General features: G+C 36.8%; 3 protein-coding genes across 4 annotated transcripts; all 3 read right to left on the bottom strand.

Annotated features, from left to right (window-relative positions):
* Positions 1-627: 627 nt before the first annotated feature.
* Positions 628-4452, bottom strand: LOC143737180 (uncharacterized). 2 transcript variants are annotated; one of them, XM_077228218.1, is made up of 3 exons: positions 4350-4452; positions 2537-3193; positions 628-1527 (listed from the first exon to the last, which is right to left on the bottom strand). In XM_077228218.1, the coding sequence occupies exons 2-3, from the start codon at positions 3158-3160 to the stop codon at positions 1375-1377; spliced, it is 777 nt and encodes a 258-aa protein (XP_077084333.1). In that variant the 5' UTR covers positions 3161-3193; positions 4350-4452; the 3' UTR covers positions 628-1374. The 2 variants fall into 2 exon arrangements, with proteins under 2 accessions (XP_077084333.1, XP_077084335.1); XM_077228220.1 differs by lacking the exon at positions 4350-4452 and adding an exon at positions 3324-3458.
* Positions 4453-5867: 1415 nt separating this feature from the next.
* On the bottom strand, positions 5868-11985 carry b3gat3 (beta-1,3-glucuronyltransferase 3 (glucuronosyltransferase I)). Its single transcript, XM_077228217.1, has 5 exons — positions 11494-11985; positions 11250-11406; positions 9428-9782; positions 8057-8347; positions 5868-7288 (listed from the first exon to the last, which is right to left on the bottom strand). The coding sequence occupies exons 1-5, from the start codon at positions 11579-11581 to the stop codon at positions 7190-7192; spliced, it is 990 nt and encodes a 329-aa protein (XP_077084332.1). The 5' UTR covers positions 11582-11985; the 3' UTR covers positions 5868-7189.
* Positions 11986-12843: 858 nt separating this feature from the next.
* naa40 (N-alpha-acetyltransferase 40, NatD catalytic subunit) lies at positions 12844-22828 on the bottom strand. Its single transcript, XM_077228216.1, has 8 exons — positions 22455-22828; positions 19931-20026; positions 19704-19756; positions 19492-19587; positions 18526-18684; positions 14276-14359; positions 14114-14191; positions 12844-13889 (listed from the first exon to the last, which is right to left on the bottom strand). Exons 1-8 carry the CDS (start codon positions 22458-22460, stop codon positions 13745-13747), a joined length of 717 nt encoding a protein of 238 aa, XP_077084331.1. The 5' UTR covers positions 22461-22828; the 3' UTR covers positions 12844-13744.
* Positions 22829-23780: the final 952 nt, after the last annotated feature.

Genomic DNA, 23780 nt, shown 5'->3' with positions numbered 1-23780 from the left:
CTACACTGTGTAAGATTTTCTCCCATCTAGCGGTGAAATTGTATGACTACCAACTGAATATTGCTTTCTAGCCCCTCCATTCAGTGGGCGTTTAACTCCTACAGTGACCATATTATTCCAAGATTAACATGGCTTCCAGTTCAACTTTGTCCATGAGTGTTTCTTCAAGTGATGAGGTTACTTTAGAAAACTATTACAAATTGCATTTAGTTATTTAGTCAGTTAACATGTATGACCTCTATTTAAAACGAATAATAGTTTTACGTTTTCGTTATTTTGGGACCATTTTATTGCATCAGCTACATCAGCTATCAGGTTCCCAAACGAATGCAAGCTAATGTTAATAATGTATCTTTGCTATAGTTATTCTGTATATTGTACCAGATTGATAGTTACCAAATACATGTCCTCGAGAATAGGCGTGATCCTCCATCTTCAACAGGCTTTCAAATCTGCCGTAGGGATATTCCACATTGCAATGCGTCTGATTTGACCTTCCATTTCTAGTGATGAATGAACCATATCAACCACATTATTAAAATTTTCTTTCTTGACTCTTTTGCCATAGAATAGCACAATACTACTCTTTTCAAAACAATACTTGTGTACAGAATCAAGTTACGCATGTTGAATTTTTTTCACTTTTCCTTTTTTATTAGCATTGATTTGATTTCACAATGCAAATAAAACAAGAGATTACACAAAAAAACAACTAATTTCACTTAGGCCTATGTGACATTAGGAAACTGTGGGTTCTGTAGGTAAGATACAGAAGATAAATACATATACAGAACAAAAAATCCATCTCTTAGCTCAGTTATTTATATACTTCACTGCCAGTGATGTTCTACCTGTTGAAGGCTTTCTTATTTTCTTTTTTTCTTTTTATCTTTGAGCTCCCAGATTAGTTAAGAGTTAACCCTTTACATAGCTTGAAGAATACATTTTCATGCCCAAAGTACAGGAACTCTACTTCTGTTCACTGCTCAAAAACATTGTTGCATCCACACACACACACACACACACACACACACACACACACACACACACACACACACACACACACACACACACACACACACACACACACACACACACACACACACACACACACACACACACACACACTTAAAACAACTTTCCATGGATACTAAATAGGCATCATGTTTCCTAACAAGGGAACAAAGATCCGGTACATGCCTCATTAGTGCTGTGATAACCAATTCATACACTGATAAAAAGTTCAAATATTGACCTCTCATGTCAAGTTATGATCAGTTTTATGCAAAGAACAACAATGCATATCAAATATTTGAGCACATTTCAATTAATAAATGAAATTTACAATTTGAAAATATATACAAGTCACTCTGTTCAACGGAATTCTGCTAAAACACGATTCCTGTTCAATTCAGTTTTGTCTGATGGTGTTGATGAAGAAGAGGTTGGCGATATAGGTGTCAGTGTCACACTGTACAGATTGGCAACGAAAGTTTCCCATCCTCGACGGAAAGCTCTGTCCATGGCCTAAAAGTGAAATTAATGATAAAGTCAGTTTATCACAGAAAACAATATCCTTTATATGACCATGCATCTTATTAGAAGTTTGTTCACTGCAGGGTCATTGCTCTGAAAGAAAGAATGTGCCCTTATTGGCTAAACTAAAATACATGGAATGTAGGTGAATGACAGGGTCGTTTGGTTATTTGCAGACATTCCTCCAAACAAGGTCACCTTGCTTTTGACTGAAAAGAGTTGTTGTTCCTGTATCGCTTGCTTCTTTCCTCTGACCAGGTGCAAACAGAAAACGGATAGTGACGTAAGTTAACAGATGGATCAAGAAACTGACTAGGCCTAATAAAACAAGGGGGGTGGGGTACAGATATACCCATGAAGCTATTAGTGCTAGGGTAGACCATAACCATGCTATATGCTATTGCAGCTAATATAAATATTTATGGGGTGATGGACTCTGGCAGAACTCAACAAACTGCTTGTTTCAGCACAATTAAGAAAAAAGAACTTTAGCCCAGATGCCTCTCCAAAACATTTTCACTCTCCAAACCATAGGTGGTTTCAGAATAACCATGACCCTGCCTACTCAACTCAAGTGACGGGAAAATCTATCCAATATGTGGCATTAAGGGGTCTAACAACCGTAGGCTAACAAACAAACCAAAATATGGAAACATATTTTTTATATATTTATAAAATAGTGAGCAAACGCATGCTTTGTATATTTATCTACACGTTGTTATGTAGCCTACAGCCAGTCATTAACCATAACTTTAAGTCTCACCTTGTTGTGTTTGATTCAATAACAAGAACAGACTCATTAGAGTCATTTGTTCGATGTACGCTGGTTGCGCGCATGTTTTTATTTTATTATATTTTATTACGGTAGGATTCCGTCTCCATCGAAGAATGAACGTCAGAACCACTAAAGAAACGAAGTAAACGAACCAGTCCCGAACGTCATTCAGTAGGCCTACCGTTTCTTTATTCAGAGCAATTTCCCAATTCAGCTAAATCTTACCTTGCGATAATTCTTGAGAGTGTTCCTCTTTACAATTTCCATTGCCTCTCCTTTCAATTTGCCTTCTGTCTTCTTTTCTTTTCCAGTGTCTTCCATTTCCCCTTCTCCTTCCTTCTTCCCTGATATTAGAATCTGGTCATCACCATGTTCCTTCATGGAGAAATGAACCATTGTTGATTCTGGTTCTCCGCTGTTTTCCAGGATTTGGGTTGCTGGTGGCACCTCTGGGTTTAGATCTACAGAGGTGGATTTGTTGGTATCATTACCCAGTTGTTTGTCTGATGTAAATTTGTCATATTTTGCCTTCCTGGAGCTCATCCTGCTCCAGCGGCGACTTAGTCTGCTGGGCTTTCTCTTCAGTAAAGTGGTCCCATCATCATCCATCATACCCTGGTTAAAATCAACCACATGGTCATCCTCTTCTATCCAACCTGGAACTGTCCCATTGTCTTGGCTGCTCCTGTTCAAGGCTCCTATCTGCTCTTCTGTGGGTGTGGGTTCTACCTCCATCTGTACATCGTCTCCAAACATCTCATCCAAGCGCCCATAGAATCCATTAGCCTTGTCCAGGAAAGGAGGAGAACGAGGGGCCTTGTTCTTTTTGGAGCTCTTGCCGATAGTCATGGTCTTGAGAGATGGTAATCCAGTCTTTGGAATCTAAAGAGGAAGGAAGGAAGAAAGGAAACATGTGACTTTGACGTGGTCATATGTTGTAAATGTTGGGGAGAGATAAGACAAATATTTGTAATGGAGAAATGACATAAAATTGTTCCACAACATTCCTTACATAATCAAACAAAAGAAGAAGAGGAAGAAGAGCAGTAGGCTTCCTCGAGGATACTGTCGAAATGAAGTCTACATGGCCTGAGGTTTATCTTTCCCCTTCATCCCACTGCAATGTGTGGTTATCAGTCATGTCATCATAGACACACTGTTCAAAGTTCATTCTGTGTGTATACAGCGTATCAGTAAGTTCCTATTTAGGGACAGTGTGTCTCCTAAACCAACAGACTATACACTCTGCTTTATGACTTTTTGATAAGATGAGCTCAAGTCTGTCATTGACTTTGACTCCATTTGGTTGTGCTGGAACTGCTGGTGCCAAGACAGATGACTCAATATCACTCACAAATGCCATACTGCACAGAGATTTAAACAGAGTCATTAATGCATGTTTTTAATATTATTCATAGGCCTATACAAAAGAAATGGACTGAGATAAAGAGCTATTCATATTTGACCAGACAACTTTTAGTAAAGCCTTTAACTTACACAGTATGTCAAAAATGGGAACTAACAGCTTTCCAGACATATATATTTATATATATATAATACTTGATACATAAATCAGGCAAATATTTTAATTTACAGGCCGTGCTGAAGACTTCAACTCTTTGAAAATGGTGCTATTTTCTCATATTTTAAAACGCTGATTTGAAGGTTTCTTATTACATATAAGTCAAGCTGTTTTTACTAAAAGCCTTTTCTGTTTAGACGAAAGGGAACTGACTAACTTCAGCGTTCAGAGTTAACCATGTCAGAGTATATATAATTTGATATTATAAAGGATAGTTTACACATATATATAAAAAAAGAAAAAGCTAAATTTTCCTATATACATAAAAAAACAACCTTATTTTTATGTGTAAACTATCATTTACCCTATCCCAAGCTCAAGGTTGCTTCACAATAAGGTTAACCCATTCATACATTTAAATAAAAAGAAAAATACATAAAATTACAGAAAAAAACTGATTTAATAGCAGTAAACATATACATATAACAAAAGAGCATTCAAGTCTGAACGACTTACCTGCTGGCTGTGTTCGCGTGACTCTTCTCTTACTCGCTCTTTGTGTTCTGGGCCCAACTCACCTTAATCTGACACACACAATCGTCACACTGTCTGAACCTGTCGTCATTCAAGCACATTAATTCCTCCCTCCCTCCCTCCCTCCCTCTCTCTCTCTCTCTCTCTCTGTCTCTGTTTAATGTAATTAACTGAAGAAGGGAAGCAGCCTACAAAAACTACAAAATGAGTATCAGCCAACTAAGACCTAAATACACAAACAGTATTAACATTTTACTGCATAAGTTGTACATTTGTAAGTGTTGCCAAGAACCATTATCAGAGGTACTGACTCACCTGAGCAGGACTCAGGTGAAAAATGTGTTTTTGGGGATTATTCACTGGGAGGGAACATGATGCACGTTCAGGGATTTTCGTTTCCAAAAGGAATACTAATCCGCTAAGAACACACTCATTACACATATTCCCAAACATTCTTGCTTATTTACATGTTTTCCCTCAAAAATGATGTTGAAATAAATAAACATAGTAAAATAGGGCCAAGGAGCTCAAAATACAAAAGTAACTGTGATGGAAAGAGAATGAATATATGCCTGGAAACTCTAGGTGTGGCATTTAAGACTAAGTGACTCCTACAGGGTAATACTTAAGCAAGTGCATGTAGACTTGGGTATTCAAATGTAATTGTACGTCGGAGTGATGTCTAAATCTGTCTTTGGATCTCATTGTGTTCTTTAAAATAGTTTAATCAACAGTAGTCATTTGAAGAATCATCTATCCTTGTGCTTACAGACAGAAAACTGAAGAAGAGCTAACGTCATTGCCCGGTGGCAATGACCCCCGAGGATATGTAGAGAAACAGCTGTTTCACAGATGTGATTTCACTTGAGTGTTTGGTTAAGAGGGCACAAGATGCTGTAGTTCTGTTGAATCATTGTAAAGAGGGAGTTTACTGCCTGCTTTTTCAATCCTTCTGGTTTCTGGGGCTCACGTGGAAGCATTATTCATAGATACAGCTGGTGAAAGACTGACAGCAAACTCATAAAAAGTTTACGATGAATTTGTATCAAAAACAACTGAGATAAATGTCTGGGAAAAATATATTTTGTTTACAGCCAGGTGGTGCTTGAACGTCAAGCTAACGTGATGCGTCAAGGGGCTTTGACATCAGGGTTGTTCACCATTCAGAAATGAATTGAGTAGCAAATAAATGATGTTTGCTACTGCTAGTCACAAACAGAATGCAGAAGTGAAATTTGATTTTAAATTGAGGTATATTAACAAATTAAGTCAAGATAAACTTTGACTGATGGCTTAACAAAGCCTTATTTGAAGGTTTTGAAACATTTGAAATAGATCAATAGATTCTTGTCATTCCAATAATGACACTGAGTGCAACAGTGCCCATCCACTTTTTTCAGTTGCAATTCCTATTCATTTTTCCCATAAAGTGTTCATTGAAGAGTTATAAGGCATGAACCAAATCAGCTACGAGGTGAATCATAACATTACAAACTTTGATTAAAGGTTGGGTAGGCAATTTTAATACATACATTGACAGGGAGGTAGGACATTGCATCTTTTCCATTTAGACCGAATTTAATGATTGGACAAATATGTCATGGTCCTACGCCTTCCACAGACCAGATATATACATATAAATACATTTAGACCACTTAACTTTGTGATTGCTATCAGGATGTGAAGAGAACCAGCATTACAAAAATGTTTCTGGAACAAATCACTAAAAAGTATTTGGAAATAAATATTGCGAAATGTGCATATACACAAATATTTAGATAGTTTTTAAACATGAATATTTAAAATAAGCTGAAATAATGCAGGCTGATTGCTTCAACAAAAGTATATACAATCGATGAACAACCTTGTAGCTTAGAGTAGAACTGTCTTAAATAGTTTATTAGTTATCGTTAAAATCAGTTCCCCTATAACTCATGAATTGGAAGGGAGCCAATACTTTAATTCATACATTTTCACATCTTGATTGACATATTTACATTCTTACATTTGTATTCAGTAAAACAGGCAGACCTCTAAAGAATAAAACAGAAAACTTTCCAGAAACGAATGACGAACTGTCCAGAAAGTAAATTGATCTGCTTCATTCTGCTATCTACAGTTTTTACATCGCCACCAGTATGATGTGCATAACAACTCGAAATGTTATCACATTCTGTAACTGTTTTCACTCTTCGTGGTTTCACAGGGTCAGGTGACATCATCTGTACTTTACACAGAGTCACCTGAAGCTTTACCAGTGCCACGTACACAACATGCCACTGGATTAAAGATAATCACACCATTGTGATTCAAGAGATTATTAAATGGCATAAATAGACACCATATCTGACCCATTTATATCCTCCACTCATCAGTGAAAAAAAAAATGTATTATCAAGACATAAGACAAGTACACCTAGAGAGACACAGACATGGACAGCATAGACATAATGAGTTAATATTATAATAAATATATTTCAAGCAAACCTCACACTTCTAATCTATAAATACAAGCTCATCATCTTAATGATTGATACCGTATCTACAATTCCCTTTAAATATTGTTCAAGTGAACAGGTGATTAGGATGGTTTATGGGGTGCAGGATAAATTATAACAATCCATTTCCTTTTAAGCTGCAGATTTCTTTGTGTCCCTGCACTCATCACCTCATGTCTTTGGTGTGCGGCCCAGAAATCACACTGGCAGTAGTGTCTTTAGTACATTACAATTTACCTCTTGCCATTTGAACAAGAGAATCTGTGGGCACAATGGAAGTGTGGATGTTTGGTAAAGTTCAGGCATGTTCTGAGGAGGTGGCGCTCACACCTCCACATCCGGATCTGAACCCAACCCTTGCTTCTGCAAAGCGTCTTCTCTCTTCATCTTTGGCTTCTCAGTTCGGGTGTGCCACACCAGCACCTGAGCAAGAGGAAAATCATTTCAATAGTACGTAAAAGAATAGTTGACCCATTCCAAAAAGGGCTGGGAAAAATTCAGATTTTAAGAATTGGCTCACTTTTAATTTGAGTTGGAATTTAAAATGAATTCTCCACATGGAATTAGCGTAAATCCCTGAATAACAATTCAGAGGAGCAGGTCATGGGATTCAGAAATTGAATTGGAATTTAAAAAGATTTCTTAATTTATTTCCAAATGTACAACCCTGATTGCAACGAAAGTGGATTTCTTCCCTTCTGCCATAGCTCTCGAATTAGCTTATTGCATGTCACATGACTGACCATGATGTAGTTACTAAATATACTAGAACTATTTAAAAACATATCCGGGATCCAACTGTTGCACTATATTATTCAACTTCCTGTGAGGAACTCATGAATTGAAAGGGTGCCAATACTTTATTTTTTGTTGATTGAAATTAAATTAAATCTAAATATTAGATGAAAAATGTAAACTACCTGAAAATTAGAAATGTGTCCTTGGCAGCTAACTGAAATAAGGGATAAAATGACTAAACTAAAACAAAAACAGAAATACAAATAAACGTATACTATTCAGAAATGAAAACTAATAAAAATGACAAAAGCACATAAAAATGTATTTTAATTTACAAATGTATAATAAACATCTAATAAACAGAAACCTCACAAACAAAATAGTCAAAAAATAAGCTCATATGCAGCAATGCTGGTTAATCTCCAAACACTAGGTGCAGAATAAAGGATATACCTTGGAGCACAAGTCTGCTTTGGGTTCAAGGTCATCCATAGTAACCAGGTGTTGAAGGAAACTGCTTTCAAGGAAGCCCATCTGAGCATCACCGTCAAACCGTGCTTCGGGATTGGTCATTACCAACCTCAAGGACACTGCAAAACCGGCCATGTCCATGGGGAAAGGGCGATTGGGGCGCCAGCCAGTGTGGAAACGCACAACCTTCCCATCCTCCACCACGGGCCGCTCAAATTTCATCCCGCCCACCAGACCCACGGGCCACACAGAGACACGGTATGTGTACCGCATCTGGGGATGATAGGAAAGAGAGTGTGAATGGAAAAGTAGTATGATATAGACAAAAAAAACAAATCAGGAGGCCTTGTGTCCATTGGCAAAGACTATGTGGTTTTGAGAAGGATTGGTGTAATTGAGACTCCGAAAGAAAACATCTGTTACACCTTTTTACACCTGAAGCACAGCTCCACCTGGAGGATTAACCTGTAAACACCCATTAAATGACTTGAGATGATCCCAAGTTCAGCTTTCATTGAAATTCTCCAAACCATTACAATACAATCTGGAAACAACTTTCACATCTGGAGAAGTTTTGCATCAATCTACCGCCAAAAAAAACTTTATAAGTACCATTTTCTACATATTAGAATAATAGAATTAATTAAAAAAGTCATTAAGATCTTTGAAATAACACATTGAAGTACAGGAACTATGAAGTGATAAAATAATTTTAGTTCATAATTTATTTATTTGTTTGTTTAAAAGTTTTTTTTTAATATTATAAAGAAAATCCTCGTAGAAACAGTTTAGATTTTCTAACAAAACTTTAGAAACCTAAAGTCATTTAAGTGTCCAAAAATATGACTGGTGGTAAACACTACTGTTTAAGAGTTTACGATCAGTAATACTTTTATTCAGTACAGATGCATTAGATATATTTTATTATGTTACAAGAGATTTCTATTTCAAATAAACTGTTCTTTTTAACTTTGTAATCAAAGAATCCTGGACATTTTTTTTATTACAGTTCCAAAAAAATATTAATCAGTTTTCAACATTGATAATAATAAGAAATGTTTCTTGAGTACCAAATCATCATATTAGAATGATTTCTGAAGGATCATGTGACGCTGAAGACTGGAGTAATGATGCTGAAAATTCAGCTTTGAATCACAGGAATAAATTAAATTTTAAAACATGAAAATAAAAACAATTATTTAAATTTGTAATAATATTTCACAATATCACTCTACTTTTTGATCAAATAAATGCAGCCTTGGTGAGCATAAGAGACTTTCAAAAACATTGAAAAATGTTGCAGACCCCAAACTGATTAACGGTAGTATACATTTAACCATTAAAACACCTCACCTCTTCAAAAAGCTGCAGGCTGTATGTGTTGTCATCATCAGCAAAGTACACCACAGCCTCCTCGAGGGCAGCCGCTTCCTTTCCTTCAGCAGCAGCACCCATCTCTCTGAGCCAGCGTAAACCCTCGTTCCTCTGCTCAGCTCCCCGAGGCTTCAGCCAGCTGGGATCACCTTCCTGGAGCTTCCTGTCTTTGGGGGTGAGCTTGTGCAGGTGGGTGTAGGTCAGGCCAGATGCAGCCAGGAAGTCTGTGACGAGCGGAGTTGGCTGGGGAGCGTCCTCCACCACGATCCAGTGGAGCTGAGGAACATGGAGGAAGGTGAGAGACAAACGAGTGAGCTCAGCTTTCTGCACCAGTCTGGAGAGAGGATGAAGAGGGAGAAAGAGAGAGATTCAATTCTGTGCCGTTTAGGGTGAGAATTTCCTCAAATTATTTTTTATTCTTATCCACAAAACATGCAAACTTCATTAGACCTCATTTTGGAGATTTTTGAAAGGGATAGCTCAACCCAAAATTTTGTTATTTACTCACCCTCAAGTTGTTCCAAACCTGTATTCTTCCTATTATGGAAACTGTCTGGTTACCAACCTTCTTTAATATATATTATTTTGTCTTCAACAGAAGAAAGAAAGTCCTTTGGGTTTGGAACAACTTGAGGATGAGTAAGTAATGACAAAATGTTCACTTTTCGGTGAACTATCCCTTAAATGTATGAAGGGCCATTCAGAACGCATTTTTGCGTTTAAAAACACGAGATACAGGGAAGTGGAATGGGACAAAAGAACAAGGTTTTGAGATGCACTTTCTAAAAGTTGAACTTCTTTTAACTTGAGAACCGCTTTTGTAGTATGACATGTCATGCACAAGACAAAAGACAAAAGATGCAAGCGCTAGGTCAATCTTGCGCATGTTTACATAAAGAACAATGAAAAATCAGTGCAGTGGATTTCAAGAGTGTGAGATGCAGGGTAGTGAAGTAAAAAAGGCCAGTTCTAGAGAATTTTTTTAAAAAAAATTGAACACTTAGTTTTTTTAATTGTGTCATCAGCGAGGTGTTAAAAGAAACACGAGACACAAGCGTTGACAATGGTCAAACACGTCAGTCTAGCACATGTTTACATAGAAATAAAATGGCAAAGAATGCATAAACGTGTTCTGTGTGAACGCTCCCTAAGAATGTTCACCATGTCGCTGTATACAGTATTTGAATACTGCAAAGCTTAGGGGCTGTTCACACAGAATACATTTTTGCTTTGAAAAATATGAGCAGTGGAACATGAGCACTGATTCATTTCCATAATTGGCTCTTTTTAACAGTAGGTTGCAAAAAAACGGTTCAAAATGATTCTTTACGTCATTGCATAAGCATCATATAGTTGGTAAAGTTTAGGACGCTCTGATGTAGCATTTCAAATAGTAGTGCCAAATTTACACTGCAAAGGTGGCACCGAAGTGCTTCTGAAGTGGCAGTTAGCTGTTTTTCCACAGACTGTTTAATGCTGCTCAGAGGTGGCATTGATGCATTTGCACAGCATTAACGGAATAAAAAGTATATAACGGGATAATACTAGGGGTTGAGGTGGGTCAGAGCAGGCATCATTTAGTCTTGCTTTTATCCGGCATTGGGTCTTTACAATGAATTTTGAGCAGGCACAGACCAGCCGAAACTCGGCTGTGTAAAGTAAGACGCCTTAACAGTACCAAAAACTTTAAAACTGTTCTATTGATGCCTTGCAAGCTTTTATATGTCCTTCAGTAAAACTAGTTGATATGAATGAATGACATTCCTGAATCATTGTAATCGTGTAACAGCTGCCTACATACCTTGCATATGTGGGTGTTATTACATAAATTTTGGGCACATCAGTCTTCTTCAGCTCTGATGTTTTTATGTGTTCCTGCAGCTTCTGAAGCTCCGTTCGCAGATGAGAGATCTGCTGATCTTTAGACATGCCATGATCTCTACAGTCACAGCGCTGACCTGCAGAGAAGATTCACTGTCATGGTTAACAATGGCTGATTCAAGGCCGAATGATCAAGGTAATGATGATACTGATTCCAGTCTTACCCAACTGCATCAGCGCATAGATGAGTCCTAGCAGTGACACCATGAAGTACATGACAAACACAGTCTTCAGCTTCAGTCTCATTCTCATGATGACCTGCTGATGATGAAATCAGAACTGACGGAGAAAGGGCGATGAAACCGGTGATCATGAAGACAGCCCATGGGAATGCATCACAACAACCACGACTACAGATGGCCGAAAAAATTGGGATGGTTTGCAGCTTCCCAAACACTTCCAGTGAAAATAAAATAAGATATCAATTTCAGTATATATTAATTTATGGTAATAACTAATGTATTTTAATAACGGACACTCAATGATGTGCATTAAGGTAAAGTTGATATTAATAAATTCTTTCCGGTCGCTTCATTTTGTGTATTACAGGCAACGATGTGCGTCTCTATGCATACTAGAAAAGCGCAATATGATGTACAGCGATCCCATTCATCCAATGCGCAGTACCAACAACTTCCGCTTTGAATGTGTAACACGGTCAATGATCTCCTGAAGCATGGAAATAAACCACAGTTCCGCACTCTAACTTTTGTTCCATGGACGTTTGGTGAAACCTTCAGAAAAACTCAAGTGAGTGAAATAGCAGATTCTTTAACTTTTTTGTATTATGACCTATTGTGAAAAAATGTAAAAGGTAAAACCTTTAAAACACAAAGTGCATTTCATCATTAGCATATCCACCATGAATATACGGCTTTTGAAATGTCATTGCAGTGACTAAAATATATGTCTGACTTAGCTTATTAAATTTATATTTAATAATACAATACTCTTAATTTATTCCAACAGCTTTCATATCATCTAACAGCATTTGTTGTTTATTCAGGCAGAAAGAACTTACCTGCATCTTTTATGTCCATCAGGTAGTGTTGTGCTGTCTGAATTATCTCATTGTTTCCCAAACAATTATTTCATAATAATGAAACATTTGTGATTATGTATATTGTTCAACTCAATATATACTATAAATGAATTAGTTTATAAATTAAAAGAAATTAATCATTTTATTCAGTAAGGATGCACTGATCAAAATAGACAGGAAAGACTTTTACATTTAAATTCTTTTTCCAATAAATGCTGATCTTTTGAACTTTTTATTTATCAAGAACCTTGAACATGAAATTATTAAGTAGCACAGCTGTTTATAATATTGATAAATGGAATGTTAATTGAGCACCAAATCAGCATATTAGAAGGATCATGATTTATGTGACACTTGAAAATGGGGGGGCAAATGGGGGGGTTTGGGCCACGACTGTCTATCAGTCAATCAAGTTAAGAACAGCTTTTTCAAGATGCATTTGAAACAATGAAACAAATCAGTTCACTGAATATCAAGAAGTCAAACAAGATTCCTTTATTTGTTGCATACAAATCAAAGCATAACAAAGCTGGAATGACCTTTTGTTTCAGTTCAACAGGAGAGCACAAGACAGGAACACTCATCTCTCAAACTGTTTTTAAGTGTTGTATATCATTTTCCAATGTTTTTGAAGGCAAATAAAATGTACATGGCAAACAGATTATATACAGTGAAGAAAAAATGGAAATATACAGTAATGACATGATAAAAGAATGTTATGATAAAAAAAGTAAAATGAAAGTATATATCTACCATAGCTAACATGCCAACCTCTTTATCAAATCAAACATCAACATAATCCTCATCCATCAGTTCCCTAATATAGCTGTTATAAAACATCTTGTTGAATGACCTGAGACAGTCTAAGTGATTACGAATTATAAACAGTACAGACTGTAGTTTTCATATTCTTGAAGTGAGAAGCAAACTTCCGCTTTTAGTTAAAATACATTTACCCTGAAAAATGGTATAGAGTAAAATGGCAGTAATAACCACTGTGACCAACACCTGCATTCACTCAACAGACGATGAGTGAGGGAAACTTTCTGAAAAAACAACAAAAAAAGCAGGCTTTTTTTCAGATGACCCTCACCATGCTGATACCTGAGGTGAGAGAAGTCACATTTGGCTCAAAGTGGCTTTTACTGCCATTTTTTGTCATTCAAACCTTTATGTAACTGAGAATAGCATACTATCGCTTATTACGTGAAATGCTGGATGAGCTTTTTTAAGTTAAAAACCAAGAGCAAGCATAGAGGGGATTTCATTGATGAATATGGGCAGTTTTAAGGGCTTTCTAAGAGGGGATTTTGGGTGATGGGACGTAGGAATGAGGATGAGGAAGCTCTGAAAGAACACATGGAGGCTTGCTCTTAATGGCAGCAGCCTCCACAGTGGCCGCCCCCATGCGCATGCCCCGACACATCGCCATATTTTGTTCTCCGGCTCAGAATCTCATAGGAGCAATCTTCTCCACAGCAACCGGACATACTGGGTGACGTTTCGTCAATCTCAAACCTGAAAGGAAGAGGGCAGCCATTGGTGAATTCATATTTTTAACACTGAATAAGCATTGCAGATTTTTTCAGTAGTTGGCTAGGCTCTTGTTGCTATGGCAACTGCTATCATCTAGTGTTTGGTCTATCACAGAGGCCTGTATAAAAATCTGCATTCAGAGGAACAGGAATTTCATATAATGAGGAAGTGTTGAATGTGCATTAGTCCAGAAGGACAGGACTTACTGTAAAGCCTCCCTAAAGAACTGGTAAGCCCCATGATTGTGTTTAAATACAGTCAGCATGACCTTTTTCATTTGCGTGCTGAGGAAAGAGAGTGAATTATGAGTTTTGGCAAAATTGCTACACAGGAAATAAATTCTTGGAGTGCTGTGTTTGTTGTGGTACCTGTTGGCGATAAGCTGAAGGATTTGGATGAGAAATTTCCCCAGGCCTTTCCGTCTGACTTTACTCTCCAATTGGACTTCATAACTGAGGAAACATAGTTAGAATCAGTCAGATACAAACAGCAATCTCTGAGGTCATGTGTTTTATATGAAGTGAATCAGTGAAGTCACATGTTGCAAAAATAACAAGCGAGATAGAAGCCCTCCCACACACTCACACAAACAATAAGTGCAATGATAAATGGACAGACATGCGCAACACATCAATAAGCTGATAATTGTTTTCATGTTAAGGACAATAACTGATAAATTCCATCCTATTTTGTCTAAAATGTTTAAAAAAAACAAAAGTTCAATCAATAATTTTAAATTATACATGTTAATTTTGGCATAACACTATATTATACTGTTGGGAAAATGGATTTTCATTTTTTTGATTTTCTAAAAATGTTATTAAATTAGTGTTTGCACCTGGTATTAAGAAATGTTTTCATCAATCTGATCACAAGTGGACGATGTTAAATAAAGGTGTAAACGGGGTCTAAAGTAGCGGCTCCTGGGCGTAAATTTAGGTAGGGCAGGTTCTAGGTCTAAGCGCTGGTTTATGAAAAACATTTTATAAGCTTTATTTCCTAATCGCTGAACACATCAAACACACTTTTGGCAGAATTCTAATGGTGTTATACAGCCGGAGGGTGGCGCTCGAATGATGATTGACAGACTTTAGAACACAAAACAAATGCATAGAATGCCATCTTAGAATTGCTTTAATGTAGCATTTATTGGGTCCGAATGTCGTTTTAAAATATTGCAAGGTTTGTAGGAATTCCAGTGAGGAAAACAAAGTCATGTCTATTCTCAGAACAAACATAAAACAAACATCAGAACTACTGTGTATGAAGGCCATTCACATGAGAAAGTTTAAACTTAAGGGTTTATACTTTCATTAATTTGATACGCGACTCCACATAGGATGAAAGGACAAGCCAACGAGTGAATAACCTGATGCAAACTCATAGCTGAAGCAGACTGATAGCGTTTTGGTCTGAAGCAAGGTTTATGTAAGGTAACGAGAAAATAAGCGTGGCAGCCTGAAATCTCAATTACAGCACGCTGCAGTTCCACCACAGATTTACATTGGAAATTTGTGGGGCGCTGTAGAGCAAGGTAGGGCTCAGAGAACGAATTTTGTCCAATAGATCGACAGATCTGAAAACCACCAATACACCTCTCACTTTGAAGAAATCAGAACAGAAGTGGTTGAAAGTGGACAAAAGAGATAAAAACACCGGGTGCAAACATGAATGTGTCTCCCTCGTCTATTTGTGATCCGATTGACCGAAACGCATCTTAATACTGGGCCCAAGTTAGTTTTAAGCCGCGTTTCCACCGCAGGAACTTTCCCCAGGAACTAGGGACTTTTGGGGTGAAACACTGTGTTTCCACAGCAGGAACCGGGGTCTAAATGAAGTTCCGGGTAAATATTTCCCCCTCTGAAAGTCCCTGCTTGCGAGGTAGTACTTTTTCAAAGTTCAGGGGTCTTATTTCTAAATCTGTGCGTAGGATCCTTACAAATAGGGTGACCACCCGTCCCGCTTCTCGTTATACCGCACAGCATTTTCACCCCTTGTCCCACACGTCACATATTGAGAAAATGTCCCGCATTTTCATCAGTCTGTTGGTTTTTAATTATCATATTAAGAAAACGTGCATACGTTATTTTGCCTTTTTAAGAAAGCATTTTATTTATTCTTTTTGCGGCGTAGTTTTTCACCTATATTTAACAGCGCTTCGTCAGAGGTACAAATACAACAGACGTTTTTTAAATCCTATCCAATGGTTGAAAGGACAGGAGTAAACATGGTCACTAGTGGGTTGTGACGGCTGTCAATCAAAATGTGGAGTGGTAATTCGTTCCATGTGTTCCCTGTCAGAAAAAAAATGGATAATTTGGTAAATTTAACAGAATTTATCAACTTGTTGCCTGCTGTGTTGTTTTAATTCACATCCTTTCAAAAAATAAAGTTTTTCGTTTAATATATTAATATATAAGACTGTCAATGATCTAATTTCATGTTGTTTTAAATTTTATTTGTTCATTATTTTGTTGGATTTTAGTTGGACTTGGTCAGAATTATTTCAAAAATTGTGATCTGCATGATGCCTGCAGCCTTTGGGCTCAGTGATGTTGAATTTAAATGTCATGTAAAATAAAGAATGTTATGTTACATTGTGATGTAATGGTTTTTTCTGGAAGGGACTAAATAACAAAGAATTTTTATCAGCTGAAAGGTAGAATACAAATGTTTTTATTAAGTTAGATAAACATTATATAACAGTTTCAGGTTATGAACAAACTTATAATTGTCCCACATTTGGTTTGTTTGATGGTGGTCACCCTATCTGCATTTCATTTGCATATGATTATTCGTCCACGTGATAACATGTTTAACGATACAAGACATCAGGAAAATATGAAATACGGATGTGCTGTCACATTACATTAATAAAAATCGTTTAGTAGCCTATCCTTGCCTTGTTTTTGAATAAATAAATCAAATAGTGTAAAATACATTTCAGAGAAAGTTTCTCTCAATCTTTTCCACTGGCCAAATAGTATTTTTAATTGATTTATATTTTTAATGGAAACAGATAGACCTCGTTGTACATTATTAACCATTTTCTCAGACAATGTGCTATTATCATAAGCAATTATCTCTGTGGTTAAAACATTAAAACACAGCATGCAGAGGAAGTGTTCAAAAGCATTGCATCCACAACAAATATTTCTATTTATGGAATTACATTTTTTTTTGTTACTCCTCAGAAATGATTTCATGTAGTGTAAGTGTTTAACTCCATTCATGAGAATGGCATATTTAATCTAAATGTTTATATCAGAAGTAAAACAGTTTAAATCATTCTTTTATTTAAACAGTTATTGTGAACATGCACTGTATTTATGATTAGGACTCATAATTAATATTTACGGTTTTCCTTCATCTGCAGTTAGATAGGCTATATATGCGTCAGTTTCACTAAACCGCACAACGTGCTCATTGGCACGGACATTTAAGAAGGGATGGATATTTGCTTCAAGTGATAGGCTTGGTGAGTGAAATCATATTTGTATTATCTCTCTGTACATGTATAATTTTCTTTAGATTTTCTGTCTAAAAGTGACCAAAAAGACATTTAACTCCAGCCTCTTTCAGGGCCTGTTTTGAGCGTACACAACGGTTATAAATGAGGCCCCAGGAACTTTCGGGAGTGGGACTTGGGCGCTGAACATGCTGATTGGTTGAGTTCATGCCGCATTTTCAATGGTTGACTCCACGCAGCATTTTATTTCAACCACCATCTGTTGCGGTGCGTGCAGTAACAGTTGTTTGATATTCGAATCAACAATGGAGTTTAAAAAAATAAGATAGATGGACCGACGACGAGGTTCAGGGTTTATTAAGCTTGAATTCAGAGGATGAAATCCAGTGGGAACTGTAAAGTAGCGCGCAGTGCTGCATCACCAAACTAATTTGCCAAATCTTCACGGTACTTTAGACATTGGTAGAAACGCAGACAGCAACAGGTCTGGGGGGGGAAAGTTCCTAGAACAAATTGTTCCGTGTAATTTCGGTGCTTTAGATGATGGCAAAGATGATCTAAATGTAAAAATAGGGGAATTGAACAATTAAATGTCCAATATTGCTGTCCAATGTTCAAAAACTCCCACCTCTATCAGCCAATAACCAAACCTTTGCATTCTGAGGGGCCATTTACACAACACCGTTTTCAACTAAAAACAGAAATCTTTTTGTGCGTTTTTGTCATTTATTTACATGCGTTTTGGGGCCTTGTAAACACAAACTTATGAAAACTGGTTTCAATGTTTTCAATAACTGTTATTGTCTCAGTGTAAACTAAAAAAACGCACATTTGTGAAAACCGTGACGTCATGCACGTGTGTATGACTTGTTCAGTCTATAGGCGGCAAGTGTTTATTTACAAATTGACTGCCAACTACCTGGCCTGGCATAAATACCAAATGTAATAATTTTTGCTGATCTGTAGGAACAGGGATCATTTTGACAATGTTGTTGTCTGTACACGAAAAACGCAAAGGAAAAACATTTCGGTTTGAAGTACATCGTTGTCATGTAAACGTACCCTTAATTAACTGACAGATTTTTAATAATCCTCAAAGAGAAATTCATAGCTGTCCAGTGTAATCAGTTATAATTAAAGTAACATTACCAATATAAAACCTCATCTCCACACTCCACGTCAAATCGAAAGTGGGAAAATGCTAAAGGCGTGGAGTCAGCATCAAAGGCCAGGAGATACCATGCTCTCTCGTCCTTCATCTCCTCCCTTTTCTCTCTCTCCTTCCATCCCCACTCACTCTGTTCATATCTGCCAAAACAACGGAACAACAATTCACATTTCGTAGAAGCAGCACATGCACAATACTCATAGGTTTAGTTCACAGGGACATTTCTCACAAAACTGAATGTCAATGGGACACAAAACGCTAACAGGCATCCATTAAGAAGCTATACGGGAAATCTCAAGATTACAGACACAAAAAATTTGACAGTTGACCCTTCGCAGGGAGCTTGATTAACAGGTGATCTGACCAATCATAATTTGCCATCCGCCATTTTGTCCGACAGAGCAGTCAGGAGAGTTAGTAGATTAACATGGGAGGATTTGAACTTGAAAAACTAAATATACTGACGCCTTTCCGCGGTTAAAACAACATTCCTTCTTATGTTCATTCATGTTTATTTGATGCTATAAATGAACAAGAAGGAAGAGATGATCGGTTCACGAGCAGCTTTAACTGAGGCTCTACAGCGATCTGTCACGACACATTAAAGAGCCACAAAACGGCATTTATTGTTTACATTTCTTTTTAGAAATGACCAAATTTGAAAGGTGAGACTTTGTTTAATGTGTTTAATATAAAAAGTAACCGAAAAGTAACCTGGTCTGTCCTGTCTGTCAGCGTATTGTCAGTCTCCTCTCTGATCCGCGATGTATTTTTCACTGCGTGAGAACATGGTGTGTGCTTGAGAGCGGCGTAGCTTGTCCGATATAGCGACAGTAACTAAGGGGGGCGGATCTTTGCGAAGGGTCAATTAAAGCAGCATAAACTTCAAAGGCAGTAACAATATGGGATGTTGGATTACCCCACATGTTGACTTGCTCAATACCTACAGCGTCTGCATGTTGGCTCTAGTCAACTCATAGGCCCACTCCACTGTATCTGGACTCAATGCAGCTACCCGTTTACACTCAATCACCAGGTTTAGCCTGTGACCGATTCAGACATTCACAATATTAGTATAGCATCAATTTTTTAAAATTAATTTAGTTCACCAGTTTACAGGCAGACATATCTGGCAAAGGGGAAAACAAAGACAACATACCCATTTCTGTCATACTTTTTGAACACTGGCATGGCAGACAGAGGATCTTCAAGCTGTAAAATAATGATAATAATAAATAAATATATATATATATATATATATGGGACACACATTGCATCAATATATCTCTATTGCAAGAGCCTAAACAAACATTGCATTCAAAATTTTAAGACAAGTCCACACATATTTTGAAAATCTTTCTTTCAGATCTTCTCAAGTAGTCATACCTTATTGGCTGCTTCCACCTTAGCACACACTGCATCCATAGCTGCCCGTTCTTCAAGTCTTCTCTGCTTTTTCTCCTTTGCTCTGTTTGATTTTCTCTAAATGGTAACAGAAAGACATACTGTCAAACACCACCCTCAGATAAAGACTAAACAAAACCATCTGAAAAATGTATACTTTATATTACAACAAATCTGGGAAATTTCTGTGTATTTATAAACATCTGATAAGGTTTTTAATTATTTCTACTCTAGAGAGCAGGGTTGATGGTCAGAATAATATGAATAGACATATAGGGAGTTCTGAAATGAACTGAATCAACACTGGTTTAAATTAAGCCGAATAATGACACTATTGTTTTCTGTAGAGCTGCTTGGCAGCTGAAATTGAAGTAATTTCATAATTGATTGATTTTGCAACATTAAAGAGATAGTTCACCCAAAAATGAAAATTCTGTCATTAATTACTCTACCTCATGTTGTTCCAAACCTGTAAGACTTTTGTTCATCTTCAGAACACAAATGAAGATCTGTTTAATAAATAAATAAATAAATTGAATAAATAAATAATAAATAAATCTCTGTTACAGTTACGCAACTGACACTTTGATGTTTCAAAAAGTTCATAAAGAGATCGTAAAACTAATCCATATGAATTGAGTAGTTTAGTCCTGAAGAGAATCGATCGCTTTATATGATGAACGGATTTAATTAATTATTTTATTCACAAATAAACATTGATCAGCAAACATAAACAGAAGCTCATTTGAACCTGCTTGATGCGCGAGAGCAAACCTCGGGAAAGCTGAAGCTCAAACGTGTTGCGTAACGTGACAATGAACCTCATCAGTTCTCACACATCAAGCAAACATGATTGAGCTTCCGTTTACCACAACTGATGTGTGCTTTGATGAATATTTATGTGAATAAAAGCCTAAATTCAATCTGTTCATCATATAAAGCGATCGAGTCTCTTAAGAAAATCTGGACTAAACTGCTCAATTCATATGGATTAACTTTACGATCTTTTTTATAAACCTTTTTGAAGCGTAAAATTGGTAGTTGCGTTACTGTCAACGAAGGGACAGAAACTCTCAGATTTCATCAAAAAGATAATTTGTGTTCCGAAGATGAATGAAAGTCTTATCGGGTTGGAAAGACATGAGGGTGAGTAATCAATGACAGAATTATCATTTTTGGGTGAACTATCCCTTTAAGACAGTTATTTTCCTGTTCATTACATTGAAGCTGCTTTGAAAGACTGTATTGTATAAAGCACAGTATTGCAAAATGTGATTTGACTCAAAATCTAAGACATTTGATTGTCCTGAACTTGTAGGCTTTTGGAAAAACTTAAAACAATCTGATATTAAACGAAGACTAAATGGATCATAAAATCAAGTACATTTTGCACAGACGATCAGATATCCCATTGAAGCACAATATGCTCTCGAAATGTTTTGAACTTGTCACAAAAAAAAATGAATTAAATGCTTATTTTACCATATTAACCAATTAATAAATAATATTAGCTAGCAATTTACAAAACGTTTTAGGTTATTTTAAATTTAAAAAAGAATTATTGCACAAAAGCGGCAAAATCTCAAAATATTGTACAAATAATTATCCAGGTCAGTATGCATCCATCACAAGAAAATTGCATTTGTTTCTATCCACGTTACTTCATGGAGGTTAGTGACCGAAGATGGTATTTCTGCAAATGTTAGGATTTATAGCCCGTTTAAAAAAATTACAACCTATATTGTGAAGAAGAGCACATATCTAGCTCGAGGAGCAGAAAGCAAGCTTTTCTTTAGCTCAATGTATAGTAATGGCAAGAGAAGCAGGAAACAGGTGCTGAGAACACAAAGCACGTGGAGATGAACGTGGTTAATAATAGTTTTCTAAGGGCTTGACGATGGAGGGCTCAGTACATAAAGTTCACTACTGCCAGACAAAGGTATCATTCCAACCCGACTGACTGAGCACTAGCGCTGTCGCGAAAGGTTTGATCTCGCAGTGGCTGCTGGCACCATGCGAATTAAAAGCCTGTATTATGGAGCTCAAATACACCATATCTGACCAGCTCCTCCTATGACTTTGATGCATCGACTATTGATACAACTGATTATACAGACAGTTTGATGAAAACAGCAACAGTTTGCCGTGTTATATGTATCAGTGTTATTGTGCTTAGTGTAAAAGAAATGGCGCAGTCGACGAGGCACCTGAAATGAACCAGAAACCATTTGAGGTGGACATTTGTGTACTTAGATGGACACTACAAGAATCTATTCGGGACCTGAACATCTTTAAACCAGCAAATTTTCACCACCACCCCCTCGTTATTCATGAGCTCTAGGTTTTTACCTCCAGCACACACACACCCAACACACATGAATTCACATACACTCTTTCCGGGGACATGATTTGCTTCCATCAGTCTTTGTTCAAATTGCCGCACACATTTATCAAAACCCAAGAAAGAGCAAAGCTAACAACATACAACATGGACATACAAACTCACCCCCATTGTGCAGATTTTATACGACCACCTTGACGCGACTATGCACTCTAAAATGCTTTAAAGAAGTTAGAGATCAGAAGATGAGATTGTGGTCTGTGGTAAAGAATGTTAAAAATGCTAACGAGCGAGCTAGTCTGATATAATAGTACAGGAGCTCGCAGGGTTGGCAGCTTGGAAACACTCTATATAGGAACTAGCGACGGCTGTTCGCTTTTATTTTTTCCTGCCAGATTCGCGCCAAGAAGCGGGGACGAAATTTCCGCGCTCTACTCTCCCTTTCTTTATCTCCTTCTCCTTTCCCACCTCCCTCTCTCTTCACTCTTTTCTTTCCCTCTCTGCAACACTGGGCATTAGCCGTTGAGTCTTGGGGAAATGACGACATAGGGTTTGGGGTTAAGGGTCAAGCTCTCTCCACATGCTTCCTCATGTTGAAAGGTATTTAGATACCTAGAGCTGTAAAGATAAATGGTTGTTAATGACAAGTAATTGATATAAATGGCAGTTTTCTTTGATGATTATCGTGAATGCTTTTTTTTTTGCAACCTAAAACATTCTTTCAAAAATTAGGGGAAACAGGATACTTAAAAAGTCACAAAATAAATATTGTGCACAAGTTATATAAAACGTTGGTTTAAAATCACATTTGCATTTTATATTGGAATATATATAATTGTATATTAAATAACATCAAGAAGAAATTATTCTGAATAAGCTAGAAAAGGACAGTTCTGTGACATCATGACTTCACTGTCTTAAGCTATGTTTGCTTCTCTATGGTTTGCTTATACAACCCGATTTACAAGTGGAGAAAAATAAAAAATAGAAAGTGCCTTCATTTATTGTTGGCATCCATCATCTCTATCCTTTTGTTTCATGTAATACTGGCACTCAAAACTAAAACTACATCAGTGATGTAGGCCTATTTGTTTCCTTGGAGTCTTTGTAAACTCGAGTGTAACATTTATTACCCGTTGGCACCAGCCTGTCACCCTCAGGATTTCTTTTTAATTTATAAGGAAATCCATAATCCATATGCCAACTCTGAATCCTTGTTCAATGAATGGAATGGCCACATTTGGTCATAAATGTAATTAATTAGCTTTTAATGTTTATGGATTGGTTTCTTTATTTATAGGAAAAGTTTATTTAGGGTTTGACTGTAGCCTGGGGAACACAGCTCAACATTGTGGTTTAAATTAATGATTATGCATAACTTTTACATAATTGGAACAAATGGAATAAAAAAGAACAAATAGAATGGTAACAAATGGAACAAAATTAGATGCTCATATTAATTAACTAAAAATGTATAATTTCAAATGATCA

This window comes from Siphateles boraxobius, unplaced genomic scaffold, assembly GCF_051911475.1.
Source record: "Siphateles boraxobius isolate OS27281-9 unplaced genomic scaffold, OSU_SipBor_1 130, whole genome shotgun sequence".
NCBI classification, from domain to species: Eukaryota; Metazoa; Chordata; class Actinopteri; order Cypriniformes; family Leuciscidae; genus Siphateles; species Siphateles boraxobius.
Note: the sequence above shows the minus strand (reverse complement) of the source record. Positions and strands in the feature narration are given on the sequence as shown.

What these genes read in the sequence shown, in the direction of transcription:
- LOC143737180 (XM_077228218.1), bottom strand. Translation starts at nt 3,160, where the DNA reads ATGACTATCGGCAAGAGCTCCAAAAAGAACAAGGCCCCTCGTTCTCCT. An exon ending in CTCTCAAGAATTATCGCAAG is followed by an intron (nt 1,528 to 2,536) that starts GTAAGATTTAGC and finishes TTTCACTTTTAG; the next exon opens with GCCATGGACAGAGCTTTCCG.
- b3gat3 (XM_077228217.1), bottom strand. Translation starts at nt 11,581, where the DNA reads ATGAGAATGAGACTGAAGCTGAAGACTGTGTTTGTCATGTACTTCATG. An exon ending in ATAACACCCACATATGCAAG is followed by an intron (nt 9,783 to 11,249) that starts GTATGTAGGCAG and finishes TCCTCTCTCCAG; the next exon opens with ACTGGTGCAGAAAGCTGAGC. An exon ending in GCCTGCAGCTTTTTGAAGAG is followed by an intron (nt 8,348 to 9,427) that starts GTGAGGTGTTTT and finishes TATCATCCCCAG; the next exon opens with ATGCGGTACACATACCGTGT.
- naa40 (XM_077228216.1), bottom strand. An exon ending in AGGTGGAAGCAGCCAATAAG is followed by an intron (nt 19,757 to 19,930) that starts GTATGACTACTT and finishes ATTATTTTACAG; the next exon opens with CTTGAAGATCCTCTGTCTGC. An exon ending in AGAGCCAACATGCAGACGCT is followed by an intron (nt 18,685 to 19,491) that starts GTAGGTATTGAG and finishes TTGTTTTGGCAG; the next exon opens with ATATGAACAGAGTGAGTGGG.